The sequence below is a fragment of the Rhea americana genome, unplaced genomic scaffold (assembly GCF_003343005.1).
Source record: "Rhea americana isolate MKP2758 unplaced genomic scaffold, rheAme1 scaffold_31, whole genome shotgun sequence".
NCBI lineage: Eukaryota > Metazoa > Chordata > Aves > Rheiformes > Rheidae > Rhea > Rhea americana.
In genome coordinates, this window is record NW_028186435.1 from 1939818 (window position 1) to 1960925 (window position 21108).

Below are 21108 nucleotides of genomic sequence, written 5' to 3' on the forward strand. Positions count from 1 at the left end.
TCATTAGCACAACTATTTTTAGTAAGGAAAATACCATTGAAGACTTGCAAGGCTGTACCACAACCATCACATGTTTTTTTAACTGACTGGCTTAGTAATAGAAGTTTTGGGGTTGATTTTTTTTAAATAAGAAAATTACTTTTCTATCACTCTGAACTTTAACATGAAAGAAAACAAGGCACTGTAAAATTAACTAACTTGAAGACTACACAGATAATAGCGGAGGAAACCTGCTCCTCACTGCTGAGTCCTACCAAGGCAATACATACTTTCCTTTTATAGCTATTTTTCTCTGCTGCCATACACGCTTTCAGTAGGTAGGAACATAAATACTTAAACTGTTACAATGTTGTTTTCTTCTCCCTCTCCACAAACCTGCTTTATTTTAGCACTATACCAATATTATGAGATAGAGACATGAGCTAACACAGGAAAAGGTAAAAGAAAGAATTTGGGTGCTGACAAGATGCAAGAAGTAGTATTATATATGGTGTATTGGCACTTAATGTAAAGAAATGTCAGGTGTTTGTACAAGGACCAGAAAGCAGGATTTTTTAAAAAGTGGGGCACAGTGTCCATTTTTAAAACTAGGTATGGCATTTTCTTGAAACATATCAGACAGACTACTTAAAGTCTTCTGTAGAGAAACAGTCCACAAATGGCAATGAAGAGAAGCAGAGAAAAACACTKTCCTTTTAGAAAAATATTTTCAACAAGGTCGCTAAATGATTACTGAACTGTGGGTTGTGTAAAAATAGCATCTTTATCTTAAAAATGTTGTGCAGCACGTCTTATCTTCTTTTTTTTCCCCTTCTTTGTAACATTTCAGCAGTGACTATATTAATGCAGTACAATCCTTGAAAAGTTTTGTCTGTACAGACTCTTCATACTTTATTAAAATTGTGTTCATTGTTTACTTACTTTGTGCCTTTCACATTCTCTTCTTCATATATTCAGACTTACTTGGGAACATGACTCAAGTCCTCATAAGAATTTATGATTTTTGAGTTTGGGTTTTTTTGGATTAAGTCAGAGAATTTTGCAAAAATCCTAATGCAGCATGTAAGTTTTAAATTCAGATATATGTGTAACAAACATTATTATTATTTTAGTCATCCACATTGGTCAACAGAGCAGTTAAGCTGTTCACATGATAACAAAAATATACTTACATTAAGGAAGGATGATACGCTGATTGTGTGCAAGATTTTCTTGAATGTATTTGGAAAAGTTCCAAGATCTGTTTCTGCCTTTATGACCCGTTCTTCCATTCCAGCCACATAGTTCCCGATCATCTTCACAAAAGCCTAGATGAGAAGACAGACAATCCATTTTCTCTAATAATAAATTAAAGCAAGATTATATATTGTAGGACAGTGGTGAAAAGTCCATTACCTGAATGGTAAGAAGTCATAAAAACTTCATTATTTATTTCCCTTCCACTCACAACAAGCCCAATCTACTGATAGAAATTACTTGTGAGATGCATAAAAGACAGCAACAGCAGGTTAAATCTAATAAAACAACTGGTCTTCCTTTTTCTATTCATCTTTCATATAACTAAGTTTTAGGAAAATTTAAAAGCATACAATTTGCAACAAGCTAATAGTTGCAAGATGACATAGGTATAGCTTACCGAACTGAATGCTGTTTTCACAAATGAGATAATTAAACATTCAGAAGGTGTAAGTTATCAATAATTAAATATTACATTTTCATGACAGTTGTGTATAGCAAAAGAGGTCCCAGCATTCAGGCTTACTGTCCTTTGCCACTCTTCAAATCCACTTCTGAAGACAAGTTCCAATTTCTATCATAATAATAAGCAGCTATTTTCCTACTTCCAGCACTTCAATCCTGCAGCTTTAGCAAGAACCCCAAAATCTTGTATAACTTTGGTTCTTATACCTACTAGTAGGAAAATATTCAAGTGTCTTATACTGCTTGTATGAAATTATGTTTAAATAGCCATTCTTTCTTCTATATTTTCACAGATAAGGAACTAAGTCACAGAAAGTCAATTTCTCAGGAAGTCCAGGGAAGAGAAAGACACTGAATCAAGATCTCCTAAGACAAGACTAGACCTGTGCCCCGACTCCTTGCTAAGATGCACTTAAAACAGTCAACCCAGGCCTAGCAAGGTTAGCAACATGATTTTGAACTGCCAACCTCTCTGAGTAACTCTTCTAATAATAAGTGGAACTCTTCTCTGTAAATGGAATTTTTATAAATGTACTGATTTTTACCAGTTTTTGCACAAGCTTGACAGTCTATCATGCCAGAAAGACCTTCACCAAGCAGAGGCTCTTTGTGTTTTGTGACTGTGCAGTGAGCGAYGCCAATCAAGTGGAGTAGAGCTAACRCTGTGGCTCAGTATGAACTAAGGAGTGAATGCCCATCCTTTACCTAGTTTTGATATTTAATGCATAGCAATGGTTTTCACAGATACTACTGTAAGAAGGAAACAATCGTCTATACGCATGCGCACACACTGTGCTGCCATGCTGAAGTGGAAGGAGTGGTTTACAACCCTGAGTGCTACTGGCATAACAGATTTGACTAAATCACTGCGTCTGTCTCAAACTGCCAGTGTAAAATGTAGACCAGTAATAACTGCCTGTTCTTAAAAGGTGTATTTTAGTCCATAAAAGACTAAGGTGCTATGGTGATGAATCCTAAGGAAAACAACAATGAACTGCACTCCTCATAAGAATCGTTTGGATGTTCTTCCAGGACCTGCAAGAAATATGCTGCTATGGAAATACAACTGCTTTATGTTTACACAATTATCTCTAGCTCGTGAAGGCCTAATCCTGCAGAGTTCCAGGTATCCTGTGTGCTCACTGACATGTCAGGAACCTCTGAACTTTTACTCTTTTGACCTACAGGCTAGAAAGAATGAAATTGTTCCTACAGCTGAAGTTTATCAGAAGTTTAACATATGAGACACAACAAATGCCAACACAAAGCAAGTAGGATACAGCAACTGAGTTTCTAAACAGATGGACTAGACCTGACCTATGACAGCATTGTTCTAACAGCTGTCAAAGAGGAATTACATAAATGACAGAACAGTAACAAACATGCACCCACACAAGCAAGTTAATCTATGCAATACAAAAGTCATCCCTAATTATGAGGAAATCTAAACACATTTGGGTGGTAAGCACTTTCTGCATATGCTCATCTCTCTCTAAACAGGCTTACTCTTCTCGGAAGAAAGCCTCAAGCTTCAATACACTCAAATGACCTTGCTGATAAACTTTATTCTAGTGAAAGAGAAGACTAAATTTTGGATTAAAATAYTGGAAGCAACATTACAAACAGATGAATCGGAACACCATATCTGTTTACCTAGAACTTTAGCTGTATCCCTGGTAAAACTCTTAGGCTTCTCTAACAGAAGAGTATCTCAATAAACTACATTGAAGGCAGACTCCTGCATAGAGTCTCTCAGCATCTTACTCAGAAACATCAATTTTGACAGCTCATTCCAACAGCAGGCTTTATTAAAAAAGCTACACTGTGTTTTCCATGTAGTACCTCACAGACCACAGGTTGCCATTATAGTGAAAAATAAGATAACTCCTGAAAATGGTAGTGGGGTATCCAAGTACCCTTTTGAGAACTCCCCTATTCCTTCTCTTCTAACATTTAATATCTAAGGAATAATAAAACTATATTGCAATTTAAACCTGCAGAAATACCAAGACAGAAATTCCCATGATTTCCACACTTCAGAATGACTATAAGAAAACAACTTTTATTACATAGTGTTAAATTGAGAAAACCACATTCAGAAGCCTCAGTGACAGTTTGTAGTCATTCCCCCAAATGACCTTTTTACTTGAAAGCTAAGCTGTGTGCTAGTGACCAAATTAAGCTATGCTTGAGTATATAGGTATCTGTCTGCATTCTTRTTGTAGCAGTAAATGTAACAGCAATGAGTAACGTTCTTTGGTCTGAGGGGTAGATGACCTCATTTTAAACAATCCTATTATCTGCTAAACTTACACTTGTTCTATAGTTTTTCTGGAATTGAAGATTATTTTTCTTAATTTTTTATATTAAAAAAAAATCAAATACAGATTCTATCTTCTGTACCTATTTTCTGAATTGAAGTTTATAATACTTCTTACGATCTAGAACCTGGTCTCCTCAATTTCCTGTGACTGTTAGTAGGCCYTTTTATCAACAGCATGACAAGGATGTAATACTACTGCTTCTGTAATAGAGGTACATAGGAGTTTATGCTTTCATTTCACCTCATTTTGGCTAGTTTCTCTTGTTAATTCTCCTGTTCCACTTGTATGCAAAATATGAAAATTTCTTGTATTTTTTGCTTCAGATTTAGAAATTTAGCATTTTAGCCCTTAACATTCTTTGTTTTTATCTCACTGCTTTGGTGTATCAGGTTAGGATGACAATCAGCATAATTTAAACTTTTAACTGCCTAGCTTTCTATTAAATTTGGAATCAAGAATCTGAAGTCATGTACAGTTCTGAAGTTTTATGACGAATCAATATCCTTCTCATTCTACTAGTCTCAGAATAACTTTGAAGATGGTAACTTTGAAAGATGCTACCAAAAAAGTGCTACTATTTCTTTCAGAAAAGGGAAGGATTTTTGTCTTAATTCAAGCAATAAGTTGAAAAACCAAAATGCCTCCAGAAATTAATACTTTTTGTGTTCTCCACGTTTATTAACCCTGAAGTACTGAAGTTGGATCAGACTTTGAGAGCAAAAGAGATCTGAAGTTCTAGAGAGGAACCTACCCCTTCCCCCATACACATACATAACAGCATATCATTGATTTTTCCTGCATATTGAAAATGGGAGCACATGTTAAATGTCAAATACATACCTCTAATTTGTCAATCTTCCTGTATATATGTCTCATTTCCGTAGCTTTTGTGTAGATTTGAGGTATACTTTCATTGACAACTTGAGAGGAATCGCTTCGAATCTAAAGATGATTCAAACAGCACAAAATTGACTTAAATGGGATTGAAAACAAATAACGAGAACTACAACAAAACATAACATACAGTAAGAATAGAACTTTGTGTTTAAAGATAGGTGCATTATGCTAGGAAGAGAAATAGGAATGCAGTTGCATTTTACCAGTGCTGATATTATCCACATTTCAGAGATTAAAAACTTAAGAAACCAACCAAACGGACAGTGAATCAGTAGTAAAGTCAGGGCTGGGATCAAGAATAAGAAGTCCCACTCAAAGTCTAGCAACTTCAAATAGAACTTCATTCTTCAACTGCCTTTTAAGAAACGGGCATTTTGAAAGGATAATGTCAGATTGGGTGCAATCAGACATGTTTTCTTAAAGATGGTCCAGATAATATTTTTCTGTCAGTAGCATGCTTTCTTCTGTCTCTTCCCCGACTTGTTTTATTTCTGCCATAAGCAGCCGTAGCAGACATACGTATACCAAAGCCTCCAGAGAACAAATCTATCAGTACGCCTATTTCTTCTTGGACAACAGAGGATCTTACTAAAGATTTCTCTTCTTCTGGCTCAGTCAGAAAATACTTGGTCCATTTCTCATTTTGCTCAGTATCAAAGACGTTGTAAAATCTGCAACTTGTTGCAATTAGTAAAAGTATCTCACACATGGCATAGAAAATGAAAGTGCTGAGCAAGTAACAACTTGTATCACAAATACATGCTATACATCTTGACACATTTCTCTCTAGGTTGTATTTCCTATGTGCTACTTTTTCAGTATTTATTTTTGATCTGACTTCAACATACTTTGCTACTTTATTTTTCTTAATTACTCTCAAAGGAATAAAACATTGTTTTGCAATAGCAAAAATAAAACTAACCCTATTTTAATGCCACTGTTAAAGTGCTGGGTAGACACAAATATACTACAATTTATTACTTGATACTAATTCTCTTGGTTAGAGACAGGGTCTAACGCTTCCTAGAATTAAATTGATAAATAAAACAAAATCATAAGTACCCAGATTTGATTCTAGAAACTAAAACTGTATTCCAATTAAATAAAGCACTAAATTAAAAATAAGCTTCCTTCCTTATATGTTTAGAAAGTATCTTTGATCCAAATTCATTTTACACAAGCGAATAAAATATTTGTCTTTATATCAGAAATACACTGCTAACCTTACTAGAACTAAATAAATGAATATTTCCCAAGGCATACTGAAAAATCAAATATATTAAACTGAAGWCCTGACTTATGTTTTGCTATCCGTATGTTTCCTCAGCTTCACTAAAAGAAGCTGGGCCACAAAATTATTCTCACTGACAGAAAAATTAGAGTGAAGTTCCCCTTAGATTAGGGCAAGAGAACCGCATGTACCATGATTTAAAAAGACAGCGTGTATAACAAAGGCAGCCTATAGGAGCTTTCCATCCAGTTTTCTGKTTTTTTCTTATGAGACAGTGAAAATGGAGCTGTCTTCCCAATGAAAAGTAAGAAATTCCCCTAAGACCAAATCTAGTTTTGCAGGTTTAGCAACTTTGATTAAACATTTATATTGTAAACATGTGTACAGATATCCTATGYAGTTTTTAAAATGAAAAACACACCAAAATATCATCCTTTTAAACACTTGTTGCTGCACTGTTCAAAATGAAATTCCACATATGTATGCACATACGCAAATATATAAATGCAGTTATATAGCTAAATGGGCATATCATTTTACACCTACGTGAATATTCAGCAGTTTTCATCCATGAGTTACCTGTTTATTAAACGTGTTTTCATACTAGTATCTACCTGCTTATATATACTAAAAGCKATGTTATGTCTTGGTCTCATTTTCAGACATGAGCATATATTAAACTGCATTCTGACTATAAAAAACAAAGTTGCATGCAAGTTATACATACCATGTCTAACATTCCCACAAATTCATCTACTCTGGTCAGCAAGTCTTCTAGACTCTTCTCTAAACTTTCTATCTGCAAAACAAATTTCAATGTTTAAAAAAAAGTCGAAAACAAAAAAAACAAGGCCTCTCTCAAGCAAGACCTTTAATTACAGGCAACAGCCAAGCTAAAAACTAGCTTAATAGAAATTCCATTGCTTTGACATTTCTTAGCGACTCGAGATGCAAGCGGCTAGGTTTGCCGGTTGATCTGCCCTGGCAAAAAGTATGCTGAGCTAGGGTAACCGCTGCATTGCCCTGGCAGTCAGCCCGCTCGCCGAAGGAGCCAAGCCGTGCCGCCTCGGGCAGCGGCAGGAAGGCCCTGCCGAGCCCCAGGGCACCGCGCTGGCTTTGCGCGGAAAGCTCTCCGCAGCCAGACCGAGGCAGCCCAGCCGGGAGGAACTGCCCAGCGGATGGCATGCCAACGGCAGCCGCGTTAAAAAAAAAAAAATATATATATATATAAAATCGAAATGGTAAAAATTAATAAAATTAACAATAATAATAATAATGGGGTGGGGTGGTGGAAGGGTGGCTGCAGGGGCATGCCAGCGGCCCGGACCGGCCCGGACCGGATCGGGCCGGGCCGCCGCTGCTCACCTGCGCGCAGAAGACGGCCCGGTCCGGCAGCAGGTAGGCGGAATAGGCGGCGGCGGCGGCGCTGAGCGACGCCTCCGAGGCGTCGCCCTCCTCGCCCTCCTGCTCCCCGAGMGCCGAGGCGTTGCTGTGGCTCTGGGAGACGTTGCCGCTGTCGCCGCCGGGGCAGGCGCCCGCCGCCCCCGCCGCCGCCGCCATAGCGCTGCGCGCGGGCCGGCGCCGACCAGCCAGCGCCTGCCGGGCGGCTCCGCCGTCACGTGGGCGGCGCGGGGCGGGGCCCCGCCGGCGCACGCGCCATCCCGGCGCGCGGGTTGCGGCGGCGGAGGGGCGGGCCCCGCCCGTAACGGCCCGCGGCCGCCGCCGCGGGGCTTCGGGAAAGCCGTTAAACGGCTCCCCGCGCCTGGCCCCCCAGCCTCGCACGGGCAGCAGGCTGGCTTCAGAGTGAGGGAGAGTGGCAGCCACGCAGCCTTCCCCGAAGAGACGACTGCAGTGGAACCCGATTACCACCACGCCTTAGGTCCTCCTCCCGTGTACAGCGCTCCTCACAGAGCTGGAAAGCTTTTCCGCTATGAGCTTTGACAAAATTACAAGTCCATGGATATAATTTGRGGGCAATATATTAAACAAGACTTCTAAAAAATTGTTTTCTGAGGTGCTTTACAATGAGATGGTATCCTCAGGTTTTACTGTCCTTTATGGATTCTGAGCACAAAGTGATCAGGGCTACTACCTTCAAGACAGGTCACTGTGATTCGCTCAGAGTAGAAGAAATCTAGCTCCTCTGTAAGGAAGTTTATGGAAGTTTCTAGGYTTAATTTGCCTCTGTACTCTCAGTTGCTCATTTTTACAGGCTTATTAGTTAAACAACTTAATCTTGGGCTTGAAGGTTCCTCAACGCATTTCAGTCAAAACCTTGTCAATCTTGTTCCTACCCACTTTTTTCCAGTTAGCAGATTTAGGAGAGGGACAGGTAGAGGTGGGCTTTTGTTTGATGAGAGTACATCTCAAAAAAAAAAAAGCATACAAGAGACTCAGTTTTCCTTAACTAAGAGTTGGACTGAGCATCRAACGTATGCAAAACAGAAGCATTTTTTTTTCTTGTCTGCAGATTAGCACAGAGTATTTGCAGGCCTTAACATTTCAAGTTGTTAGCTCCAAAACTAATTCTGTCAGTACTTTGCCATTCAAGTTATAATTGAAATCGTGAGCAAAATACTTTCACTCTTCCCACTCATATATCACGTGTGAAATTCACCCCTGGGAGTGCAAGTTGTATTAACTGTAAAAATTTAATTATTTTGTAACAGCATCAACAGAGATAGATCAACACTTCATTTGGACARTTTCTCCTGCAAAGGTCTGCAGCCTGGCAGCACACAGTGAGACAGAGGTATCTTATAATTCTGGCTCCTCAGATAACGCTCAAGTCCTCAAAGAGGACATGTGACTTGGAAAAAAGTCTTATGATGAGTACAGCAGAACATTTGCTGCCCATGGGGGGGAAAAAAAGAAAATCAGTGTAACAGGGAAGCAGTACAAAGAAGCAGCACATAGAAAGCAACTTAATGTAGGTAACAGAAGACTCAATGTCTGCTCCAGTGCAGAGAAAGTCATTACTAAAATGGCTAAGCATCTGAAGAGCTGTCAGAAGTAAAGCTGTCAGAAAAGAAAGTAAAATACTGAAAATGTTAAGAATGGGGGAGGGGAAGGAAGTAGAAGTAGTATAGGAATAAGATTTGTTCAGTTTTTATTGCAGACAGGTCACACTTTTACCCATTAAATAAGGTAACTTCAGCCAAACTCACTTATTTATAAATAAGTAGTCTTATTTAAGGCGYAACAAATTCTCAAGATAAGATGGCCTGATTGAAGCACATCCAGCTATTCCTTTCTTACTGCACCAATAATCAGATTTTAAAAAACCCTTTGGAAGAGTAGTTTTTAAGACTAACAGGATCGGTGTGCTATTCCTACTGTGCTGGACAAAATAAGCACAGCTCTGTAACTGCTGTGATACTCTAGTCAAAATTCTTCCACTTACCTAGAAGAGGTTTAAGATGAACTTTTAAAGCAAATACAAAAATGCCCTAGGTTCAATGTCCCAAACATATTTGGCAATGAGCAGAAGAACAGATGTTCCACAGGTATTCTAAATCAACTCTAATCGATTAATCCACACATCCTTGCCCAATCATTACAAATTCCCATCTGGAAAATAATCTCTTCAAACCAAGACTCTCGAATTTTCATATCCACACAATATTCAAGAAATGTCTATTCCACCATATAAAAAAAAAAGCTTTAATGCACTACAAAGTTAAAAAACAAAAAGAAAATGACAAACAAGCTAAAAGTAGAAAATACATTGTAAAACATTTATATTTTGTTCTTTACAGTGATCAAGATATAATATTTTAGATTAGACCACTTTAATAAATTCAGGGCATTTTCAGAAGTGAACAGTTACTGACTCAAGAGTCACYGGCTAGCCACTAACTAGCATCCAATGAAGATCTCTCGTAATCCCAAACATTCAGTATATTTTAATTTCTAAAAATTGTGTGTAGATATCAAKCTTTATGATTACTAGAAGAGTCAAAAAATAACAACTATTTCAAGTTAGGTTTGAAAGTCAGTCTATATCCCTCATATGTATTACAGTAAGCCAATCTTTTGTAAGGAAAGACTTCAGGTTGCCCCGAACATACAGCAAGAATCTGTTTTGGCTCCGAGATGTGGGACACAGTCCTAGTGTCCACTATCTGATTTTGCTGCCRTCTTGCATGTATCCCTAAAATTTACATGAACCATGATACAAAAAAAGGAAAAAAAGAAAAAAGAAGAAAAAAAAGACAATGAAAAAGCCAGCAATTYGAAAGAGGTATTATCTAATAAATATCAAAAAAGAAAAAGAATGCACTTTCCACTTAATGGTGCTGAACCTATTTTAAAACCCTCCTTGAATCTATTTTTCTTTTCCCATACAGTACAAATTTGCATTGCAGGCAGGACTGCCTCTGACCAGCAGGTGGTGCTGATCTCAAAGCAATAACAGCATGAACACACTCCACTCTTCTTTTCTCAGGCTTTACAAAAAATATATATTTCATTTATGTTTCATTTGGTCAGTTTCATTTGGAAAAATATATTTGCAGCATCTCCTAGCATTGTTCCAGAGTAGGAAACTGCTACTTTTATGGAGCTCATCTGGATTAGACATAACATGGTAAATATAGTGTAAACAAGTTAGTGGAAAGTCTGTATGTAATGGCAGAAGAACAGATGGCTATTACAAAGCACTCTTAAAACTGGTATTAGAGGAAAAACAGACTCCACTTCAAATGGCAGGTCTGTTATTACTATTAAAATCTAATTCATATATACATGCATGTATAAATACATCCACCCATGCATTCAAACCCAAGTATGTAGCACTGCCATTGGTAGCCTATAGCCATTGGTAGCCTATAAGGCTGCTTAGATTTATACAAACAAACTATTTAGGGCTGTGTTTTACATGAGTTTTACACTCTGGCTTCCCCTGGCAAATTTTGCAGTGCATGACAGTTTTACGTCTAATTCCAGATGCTGTGTTTCCTAAAAAGCAACATCTTTTGCACCTGTGAGGTCTGTGAGAATATCAGTTCTCTTTGTTTTGTGCATCACATGTTGCAAGACTTAATTGTCCCAATTGGCACTTAAGACTGAGAACAGAGTTGCAGGAATTGCCACTAAAGTGTGATGACTGTTCCATCCTCCTCGATGCCTCCTCTGGGGATAACCAGACTGTGCCGGGGATCAGTTTTTAAGGAACTGAGTAATTTGTGGATATTGCCATTGCTTTCTCGGCCAGAGTTGTTGTTGAGCACCAGGTCCCTTTGAAGYCTGTGGCTAAGGCTGCTGCCATTGATTCGAGACAGGCTATTAGATGTAAGGCTGTGCAGTTTAGGAATGTGCTGTGGCTCAAGACCGCCTTCAATGACAATGTCAGCCTCCTCATCGCTCTCCATTTCATCAGGGTGGAAGTTTTGCAGCACATGGGATGTAGGCAAGCTATGGTGACTAGCAGTGCTATCTGTAGACTGGCCAGAGCTACCAGATGTCCTACTGCTTCGAATAATATTGTTCCTCTGGTTTGCTGGTTTGACCGTGATTATAAGATTATGGCTGTTAGCAATCATCATGTCTGTGACTTGGTCAAGAGTCTTTCCTGCTACCTCAATACCATTAACTTCCAGGACTTCATCATTCACAGCCAGCAAGCCTGTGCTCTCTGCTAAGCCTCCAGGAACCATACGAGAGATGAAGATACCAGGTACTTTTTCTAGTCCATGRGGAGTAACCCTTACACTGGTACCATCACGAATGTAAAATCCTAACGGTTTCTCACAGCCATGTCGATACAGCCTCACTCTCCTGTGTGTTTCAGGAAGAATATCCACATCAATTATAGAAGACACTGGTCTAAAATCATGAGGCATGCTGATGTTAATATGAGGACGCCGGCGGAGGTTGTCATTGCGGAGTGTCACCAGAGCCTTCTTCTTCCTTGACAATGTGTTGGTACCAAAATTACTGTAGTCCACCTCATCTGAAAAAGAAACAATACCATTGTTTCAACCATACAGAGAATAATTYAGTCTAGAGGAAATTTTTTTCTTAAACCTGGTTCAGTGAAGTCACATTCCTCAAAATATGGAAGTTATCAAACAAATTCTTCTGCTTACCCTAACCTTTGTTTCTTTTCATGCCTATCAGCACATCATTCAGACTGAACAGCAGTTGTTTTCAATGATTAGCCGTATTGGGGTAATGGGGGGGAAGGGAGATGGAAACCCTTTTGATTCTCAGCTCCTGTTGTCAGTTGTGTAGATTGCAATTACTTGCAGCTGCAAGTCTGATATACTATCTTATGTCTGAGACCATGATTTCAAAGTTGGATTGAAATTTTATACATCTCAAATAGGCAAAACACATTCTAAACTTTAAAATCTGAATCAGAGAATACTTCAATATCCAGTACACAGACCTAACTGATAGCAGACCTCAGTACAAATCTGAAGGCAGGGTAGGAAAGAGGAGTTTGGTATGTACTTAGCCCAGATATATTTTTTTTTTTAGGAAGAGATTTATGTTAATATACATCTTTCATTACTGTACTTTTCACTTTGGAATCTCTTCATTAATTTCCGCTGAATTTGACAGAAATAAAAAGTGCTAAAAATACCAAATTCCAACAAGCTTTGTGAAAATAAGCATCCAGGTAAAAAGAAAACAGAGAGGAAGAAACTGCTATGTTGCCCAGTCCATTTGCTAGAGATCAAAGAACAGACACTCCTATCTGTGAGGATAAAATCCATAGGAAAGCAGCCTGGGTTCTACTCTTCCAGGAATTGTTTAAATGTTTCATCTCTGGTTTTCCCTCCAGGTCATGTGCCAGGCCATCAACTTAAACTCAGCTAAGTAATAGGAAAGCGTCCCACTGACAAGTTATTTCATGCAAGAACCTTGAGTTGCATAATATATTTATCCCTGCATATCAAAGCTGTTAACATACAAAATGTATCACTGCAGTTTACCTTAAGAATACAGTGTATCACATTTTAAACATGTGGCATGCACTAGCTGGAAAAATACTTCACCAGGAGTTTAAACATGCTAACCTTTTCAGATAAAAGGCAACAGACCTTCAATTTATTCTGTTAAGCACTGAAACAGAAAAGTACTATGAGAATGTTTTCTCTCCTATATTTTGATCCTGCCTAATAATATTTGAGAAAGTAAGACAGTACCTCTATCCAACAAAGATTAAAGTGTGTTAGTAAAAACAAGTTTACAATTGCATTTTTCTTCTTGCAAAGGCCTTTTTTCCTGAGTCAGTTTTTCAGGCATATTATTGACAGATTCCAATTAAGTGACATTGAATTATCGAACCCTAAAACAAGCAACTTGATCTATCTGGGCCTGCTTTAAGCAGGGTGCTGGATTGGGTGGCCTTCAGAAGTCCCTTCCAACCTGAGTTATTCTGTGATCTCACAGTAGGCTTTTGAGCTGAAAAATCATTCTAAGACTTCAGAAAGACCAGTTCTGCATTATCCTACAACTTGTTTGCACTGGCTAGGCTAACACTGTAGACATCGCAAGGCATCTAGAAGGTCTCTCTGAAGGAAAAACCGCTRTGAAATAAACATACTCCTCAGAAGAGTTTGCAGTGTTTAACTTGACGCTTACCTCTTGTCTCATTCTCAGATTGTTCAAAGCTACACCAGCTGCACAGGCCCAATGTTACTTACTTCACAGTTTCCTTAGAGCTAAACCCATAAGCAGTTCCTTTGCCAGTGATGGCACAGTGACCAGTAAGACAGGGAAGTTAAACATGGAAGTCCTTAAAATTACTCAGACATGAAAAGCTCCCATTTCTTGGAAGTGTGGTCACACCCAAGATAGCGACTGTGTGAAGATGGCACCTCCTCAAGCCTGTCCTGTGGGCAGAGTCAATGCTGTGTTTAAGCAGCCTGCATATTCAAAACAACACAGCAGCTAAAGTTAGACATTATTCTTAYTCCTTCATCAACAGAATCATCATCTAAATTATCTAGAGGTGAAACTTTGCTTAATATTTTGATGGATAAGTTTGAAAGTCAGCAGCAATTACTGTTTGTAAAATATGGGTCCATATGCAATTAATTTAATCAGTCTCAAATACTACATCCTACTCACTCACAATTCACTTAATTTTCTGTGGCAGTGCTATGAAAAGTTTGAGGAATTCAGTTTTAGAAATAAAATTCTTCCTCACTTTAAATTTAATGCTGTGGGATTTAAGGTATAATACTGCTATTCTGAGACAACCTTTACCCCAAACGCTCAGTTTAAGATGCTAATTTAAGTTAAACATGGTTTTATGCATTTAAGACTGTTGCAGAACTGGAAAACCAAATTCAAAACAAAATCTCCATACCTTTAAGAGTCAGAAAATGAAATCCACTAGTGCAGTTTATTACACGGCAGATAAATGAAACACATGCCCACAGCATCCATCCATTCCCTGAAAAAAACAAGGTAACTTCTCCCTGCCTCTCCCTCCCTGTCAGAATATTAAAACTGAATGACTTTAAGATAGACTTGCAAATTCATCTGGGAAGACTTAGACAACACCATTTTCCTTCCCTAAAGAYAGCAGTATAAAGAACAATCTGGATAGTTAATTCTCACAGCATGCAAGTTTGTGAYGAGCAAGTATTAACATCACAGGTAAGAAACGAAGGCACGGTGGGCTTCCTGACATGCAGAGGTGGCTTCATCTCTGCATCAGCTTCTCCTGGCTGAACAACCACGACAGCAACGGCACAGAAGTTGTTTTACTTCTGTGACCTCCTCACCTGCACTCAGCTCATATAATCTGTCTCCCCAGATGCTCGCCAGCATTCCTAACCTCTGAGAGCTTCAAAACAACTGCCTCTTAATAATAATAATAAAAGCCTAGCTTACCAAAGAATTGGTATCCTTTCCCTCTGAACATGAGCCAGCCAGAAGCAGAGATTACATTACAAATTATATAGGCTATATTCACTACTGAACCATTCACARGTTTCAGGTTTAGTATTTCAGGGTCAGACAAGGTTAAAAATGAATTCCATGTCCTGTTGATGAACTGGATTTTTTTTGGTTCTTAAAATAAATGTCAGGTATTAGTTTTCAACTCTGATCCTAAGCAGGACTGCATATGAGAAAGACGAAGTCCCGATTTTAACAGTACAGGTTTAATAGCTAAAARCCTATTAAAATTTAGAGAAATGAGAGTTAATTTGGAGAGCCTTCAAGGCAAAATACCAACTCTATTTTCTAGAAAAAGTTCAAGTAGAGAATATGTGCTGCCTGACTTATTATTGATTACTGGATTATTATTGATACTTTTATTTACTCACTAGCAGTTAAAGTTTTTGGGAACTTCATGCATATAAAAACCAGACATGCCTYGCCCCTTCCCATTCATATCCTCCACTCCTGCCTGCTGCAGAAATAAAGCAAAATAGCTCTACTGAAGTTTGACATAAGCTGTGTTTGACACAGCTTGTTGCTGTGACAGCAAAAAGTTGTCAATCCCTGGCAAAATGAAACAAAATTTCCTTCCTCACCAGGCAGGAGAACTCAGCCACCACATTTCTTCCTTTTAACAATTCCAGGGTGGTCAAACTGTGCTTTATTACCAATTATTACCAACAGTAATAAACTGTTCAGGTGGCATGCAGCAGACTGAAGTTAAAACTGTATCACTGTATAATCTGTAACACATTTAAGAAAGGCTAGTGATTTTTTAATTGGATTTTTTCCCCCACCATATTGGATTCCAAGCAGGAATGCTATTTTATCTAATGAAATGTATCCCATTGAATGCCAGATCTCAGTGAAGACAAGTAAATACTGTACATATCCAGACAAAGCTTGTTTTTCATGTTTCATTTGTTACAACATCAAATTGTCCTTTCGCAGAACAGAAAGAGTCTATAGAAATCTGCCATCAAGTGGCATTTCTAAAGAGTGCTTAAAAACTYGTGTTTTACAAGGTACTGTGTTTTCCCGAGTAGTTACACTGACTGTGCCTTGAATGAGGCAAATGAAATGTTATGTAATGGTGATASRGAAGAATCAGTCTTTCAAGCACTGAATATTACYTACATTTCTTAGAGTGGGGAAAATTATATGGAGCATTTTCATGCACAAAACACAGTGACTTAAAACAAAGATGTACTACAAACTGGATGGAAAAACCATCCTATTCCCACAAAACTTTGGAAGACTTGGACCTGAATTTTAGTTGCGCTCATACTGTTTATGCCTTTTTTAAAACAACAACAACAACAACAACAAAGGAAAACTTAATACATTTGGAGCAGGAATTCTCAGCTTTCCAGTTCTGTCTTACATGAGACCTCAACCCAAAGCTACACAAAAAAATGACTTCCTATTCTTCCGTAGACACAATGTTATTGTGCCTCTTCCCCTGCAAAAGCTTCAGTTTAGTACATTTTAAGATCAATTTGTTAGCAATGTTACACAAAATCTCAAGTATTTTGACTGCACCCTTCCTGTTAGTAAGTACTCCCCCCCCATATATAGACTTGTCACTAGGTAGTGTCACTACCTACCCATTAGGACCTTTCTGTTAGAGAAAACACAGGCTACAGATCTCTTCATACAGCACACTTGTGCTCACTTTCTTCACAACAGTGATTTTATAGAAGCTAACATCTTTGAGGTACTCTCCTAACAGTTCYGTAGTCAGCCTGTGACTTTACGGAATACTTCCCTGGTGGGCATCATGAATCCTACTGCAAAGTCATACAGGACATCACAGCAAAGTACATTTAAAGGGCTATTTATAAGGGGAAAGAAAACTGCTTAGTGCATCTGGTTGTAGCCAAAGAGTATTGTATTTCTTTAATTTACATGAAACAAGAAATTATAGACCTTCTGAAAAAACCACCAGGAGCACCACTCCCATTGCTTGGACAGCTGCTTTTCATAGGAACTGCCTGCCAGATGAAATACCAAAGCTTAGCCAGATAAGATTATATAAACAAGCTGAATTCCACAGAGAAGCAGACTGCCAGGCTCCTATAGGAACAGTTCGTTTTAGACTCTACTTTTTCAGTGTACATGCACTCACGGCTTATTATTTCCTCTGGGAACTGTGGAACATTAGTTGACAGCTCTGGAAAGTACTTCAAAGACAAAATTACTTCCACTAGGGAGAGCAGCACTTCAGGCAGCTTGGGAATGAGGCCAATGAGTCATTAATAGTGAAGGGTAACCCCTCAATCCAATGGATCTCTATTACTGAGCATTCAAATTATGAGCAGTCRTAAAACCATTTTAAGGGAACATGTCATGCTTAACCCTTCTACCTTTCTATGCCCCAGCTGCAAAAACTGTCTGGATTKTACAGAAGTTATGTTCAGCGTCTGTTTTCTCAAACAGATCAAAACCAGAAGCATTTGTGAAAGCAATCACAGAGCAAAGAAGCTGGCAGTGTGTCATCTGTGACCTGCAAGACTGACCATATGCAAAAGGATTTAAAAGGAAACAGATACGAAGTGAACTATGGCTTAGGAGAGTTCCTGTGTCACAAAATCACTCATCAAGGAGCATTTATCACAGGAAAAAATAGTTATCTGAATGCTAACATTGCATTCTGCATGTTACAGGAGTATTAAAAACAGCCACCTTGCTTCCAGGAACCTCTGCGTGAACCAACCTGAAAAAACACACATAGGTGAAATAGTTGTAGCTACTATTCCACTGGAAGTCATTTAATGTATTCCCTTCGCATACACACTCCTCTCTACCCCTTCATTTCACTGTGTCACAAGGAACTGGACACAACTGTGTCAACATTTAGAAGATTGTCTAAACTATATAGTTTATCTATCAGATCCAACAAGGCTTTTGAAGCACAAACAAAAATCAAAAGGGACAAGTTTAAATTAACAAGAGCACGCTATCCAAAGAAATATGAAATCCATGCTTTTCTAAACCTTAACCCATCACTTTTTTACAAAAATGTTTGGAAGCTTTGTTTTAGATTGTAAACTCAATGGTGTATTTTTGAAAAGAAATTTCACCAAATAGCTGCACTTAAAAAGAAAAAATGCTACTCTGGTCCAGCCCCTACTATGCATAGCAGACCGCAGTTTTGCAAAGATGACCTTTTACAGTGATTCAGTATCAAAAAGAGAAATTTCCCTTCCAAATTAGGAAGGGCTCATCACCAGGTTAGGATTAAAATCTGAGGAACAAACGTGTCTCTCCTCTCTTCCCCAGCAACTCAAAGTATCCTGTCCTCTTTCATGAAAGTGAACATTTGGTTCCTTGCTGTAGGGCACCTTACAACAAGCAAGCCTGTAATTGCATTAGGTTCAGGCTGCCTTTACAGTGTCAGACATGCACAAGAAACTTTTAGGCCTCAAGGATGCAGACAACCCCTTGGGAATTCAGCCTGCAGTGGTGTGGTCTCCTGCACTTCTCACTGCTTGTCATCAGAGGCCGCTATTGCCTTGCTGAACCTCTTTCCTCTTCAGCAAGAGGCCCTTATGGCCAGCTTCTGGGCTCTGTTTTCTTTTCAACTTGCAGCACTGGCTCCCAGTGAGTAGAAGCTGTTGCTGAACATGCAACTTTGCCCCATGGAATGGGGGAGGCCAGAGGAGGAAACTACCAAACACAAGCAAGTGTTCAGGCCCGTACCTTCTGAAGCCATCCTCACCCTCTGAAACATTCAAACCCAGCAGGCAGCTCCCCAGACTAGTCAAAATACAGGCAATAGACTCCAAATCTTACAGATCAATTCAAGGGGAGGTATTTGTGCCATACATGCTCTTCTACTCGAGAACGGTCAGAGCCAATTGCTGCTCTGTGGAGATTTGAAGTGGTTTTGCAAGGTTTGTTTTATTCAGGTCTGAGACCCATTCTCTTTAGACAGAAGATTTATTTCTACCACAATGACTTTTATTTGGGTTTCTTTTCCCCTTTGGGTGAATGTCCCCAAGACAATTTGCATTTAAAGGAAAGAAGTATTTACTAGGATTGTCAAGCTCCTCTTCCTGCCTAAGTTCCACAATTGATTTCTTTYGACTACTTCTGTCTTTAGAAAGTGATAGATGCAGCCCTTCTCCCTTGTTTCCTTCCACAAACCACATTGTGCCAAGGATATGTTATTGCAGCAATAGCAAGTTGTGGGTTTTGAGTTTTGGCCTTGTTGTTGTTTTCAAAAGTATTAGTTAATGTTTCCCTTTTCCTTCAGGGGCTGAGTGGGAAGGTGGTGTGGGAAGTTGAGGGAAGGCACATTTCTATATCTCAGACATCATTATCATTGCAAGATAGCAGGAACAACACAAGGTGCTGCCACACAGGCTTTCTTAGTGAGAATGGTTCCCACAACAGTCAGTGCTGAGCTGAAACCCAGCAGTAGTGAGTAGGTGGGTGATGCATGCAGAAAATACCAGTGCCATCTATAGGCAGTTCTCCAGCTGGCCAGTGACTTAAAACAAACAAACAAACAAAACCAAACAAAAAAAAAACAACCAAACAAAAAAAATCTTTTGTCATCATGCACCCAAGCACTCCTAACAGTCATATAAAATAGTATTTGCTTAGCTGATGGTATCAGAAAGGAAAGGCTATCAATCCTACTCAAAGGGTCTTAAAGTTCCCCCACCCCTCAAACAACTACTACCACCCCAACCTATAATTATGTGCAATCTCTTCAGCAAGTCATCATTATAAACATTACCATTTAAAGTTATTAGAAAGCCACCCTTTAATTATTTTATTTCACCCTCTTTATTTTGACCTGCAATAAACACACAATACCTTTCATATTTACTCAAAAGATTGGACTATTGACAGGTATGCCATTTGCTCCTTATGCCCAAAGGGAGTTCACTCTTTTTAAAAGAATGTGTATGTATTATGCAAAACAAAACAAAAAGCAAAATGTGAGACCAAACTATAAAAACTCCTACTAARCACAATAAATACCATAAAAACCTTATTAATGGCACAAGAAGCTGTGGATTTAACTAGCTATTCTGTGGGAATTGAATGCAACTATTTCCCAACTAGTAGTAGGAAAATAGTTACTTTTTGCACAAGTCTAAAGTTTGGAAGATAAGAAAGGTAAACAGAGTTGACAGACGGAAGCAAAGAACAAATCTGGGAGAATACTTTTCCATTTTTCACAGTTGCAATATTTGGAATAAAGCCACAACTAATGAAAAAAATCTGCCCTAAGATCACATTCATTCAGTGTACAGAGTTCATATTTCAGAGGAAACAAAAGTTCTTGTCTCATGGTAGTCTCAGAAGAAGTTTCAGTGAACCCTGGRAAGGCAGCACAGCATTAGATAGCAGGGAGTTACAGGAGAGAAAGGGAGAACAAAATCAAGGTAGGATATTTGTAGAATACTTACACAGCCCTAGGTAGGTCAAACTGAAAGGTTCAGGAGCTGCAGTACTCAACTGTTTAGTACTGAAGCATTTATCTCATAGACATTAATAGTAAAAACAGAGCCTTTTCCTCTTTGGGGACTAGCTTTTTCCAGGAATGAGGGAGAGCTGGGCCCAGCTACGGCCCTGCCATTTCCAGGCTCTGCTCAGCAGCCCCAGCAAAAGTGAGTCACACAGGACTCCAGGGAAGCTGAGACCTGMAGGTGCCATCCACAGTTCAAGGAAAATTGAACTTAGCATGCTATCYCACACACTCCCTCCTGCAGTTTTCYGCCACGCATCCTTGTATTTCTTATCTTGTGTTCTCCTCCTCTCCAAACCAGAGTGATCCTCCCTCCCCATCTAAAAACAAAAGTAATAATAATCAAGAATTGAGAGTTACTTTGTATTCAKGTAACTCCTAATCACATTTCTGAGCATGCAAGTGATTTTCATATTTGAAAYGAAAGGCTAGCCTAGAGATGGGAGCCTTAGCTTTCAATAAGAGATACCTATAGACTTCCTGGATGACTGTGGGCAAGTTACTAACTCCACTGGGCTTTATTTCCCCCTCCTTTATAATTCTTTTCTAAGATAATGATGCTTTTA

At 38.9% G+C, this 21108-nt stretch overlaps 2 protein-coding genes across 2 annotated transcripts in view; both read right to left on the reverse strand.

Moving 5' to 3' along the window:
• The window catches only part of BLOC1S4 (biogenesis of lysosomal organelles complex 1 subunit 4), a 10656-nt gene extending 2900 nt beyond the window's left edge, over positions 1–7756 (reverse strand). The window contains exons 1-4 of the mRNA XM_085310014.1: positions 7519–7756; positions 6881–6952; positions 4866–4967; positions 1173–1307 (exon numbers count right to left, since the gene is read on the reverse strand). Of these exons, the coding sequence (XP_085166140.1) occupies positions 1173–1307; positions 4866–4967; positions 6881–6952; positions 7519–7713 (504 nt within the window). The 5' untranslated portion in view covers positions 7714–7756. The remainder of the gene's footprint in view (positions 1–1172; positions 1308–4865; positions 4968–6880; positions 6953–7518) is intronic.
• Positions 7757–9792: 2036 nt separating this feature from the next.
• PARD6G (par-6 family cell polarity regulator gamma) overlaps positions 9793–21108 on the reverse strand; it is a 57232-nt gene continuing 45916 nt past the window's right edge. Inside the window, exon 3 of the mRNA XM_085310092.1 lies at positions 9793–12106. Within this exon, the coding sequence (XP_085166218.1) occupies positions 11247–12106 (860 nt within the window). The 3' untranslated portion in view covers positions 9793–11246. The remainder of the gene's footprint in view (positions 12107–21108) is intronic.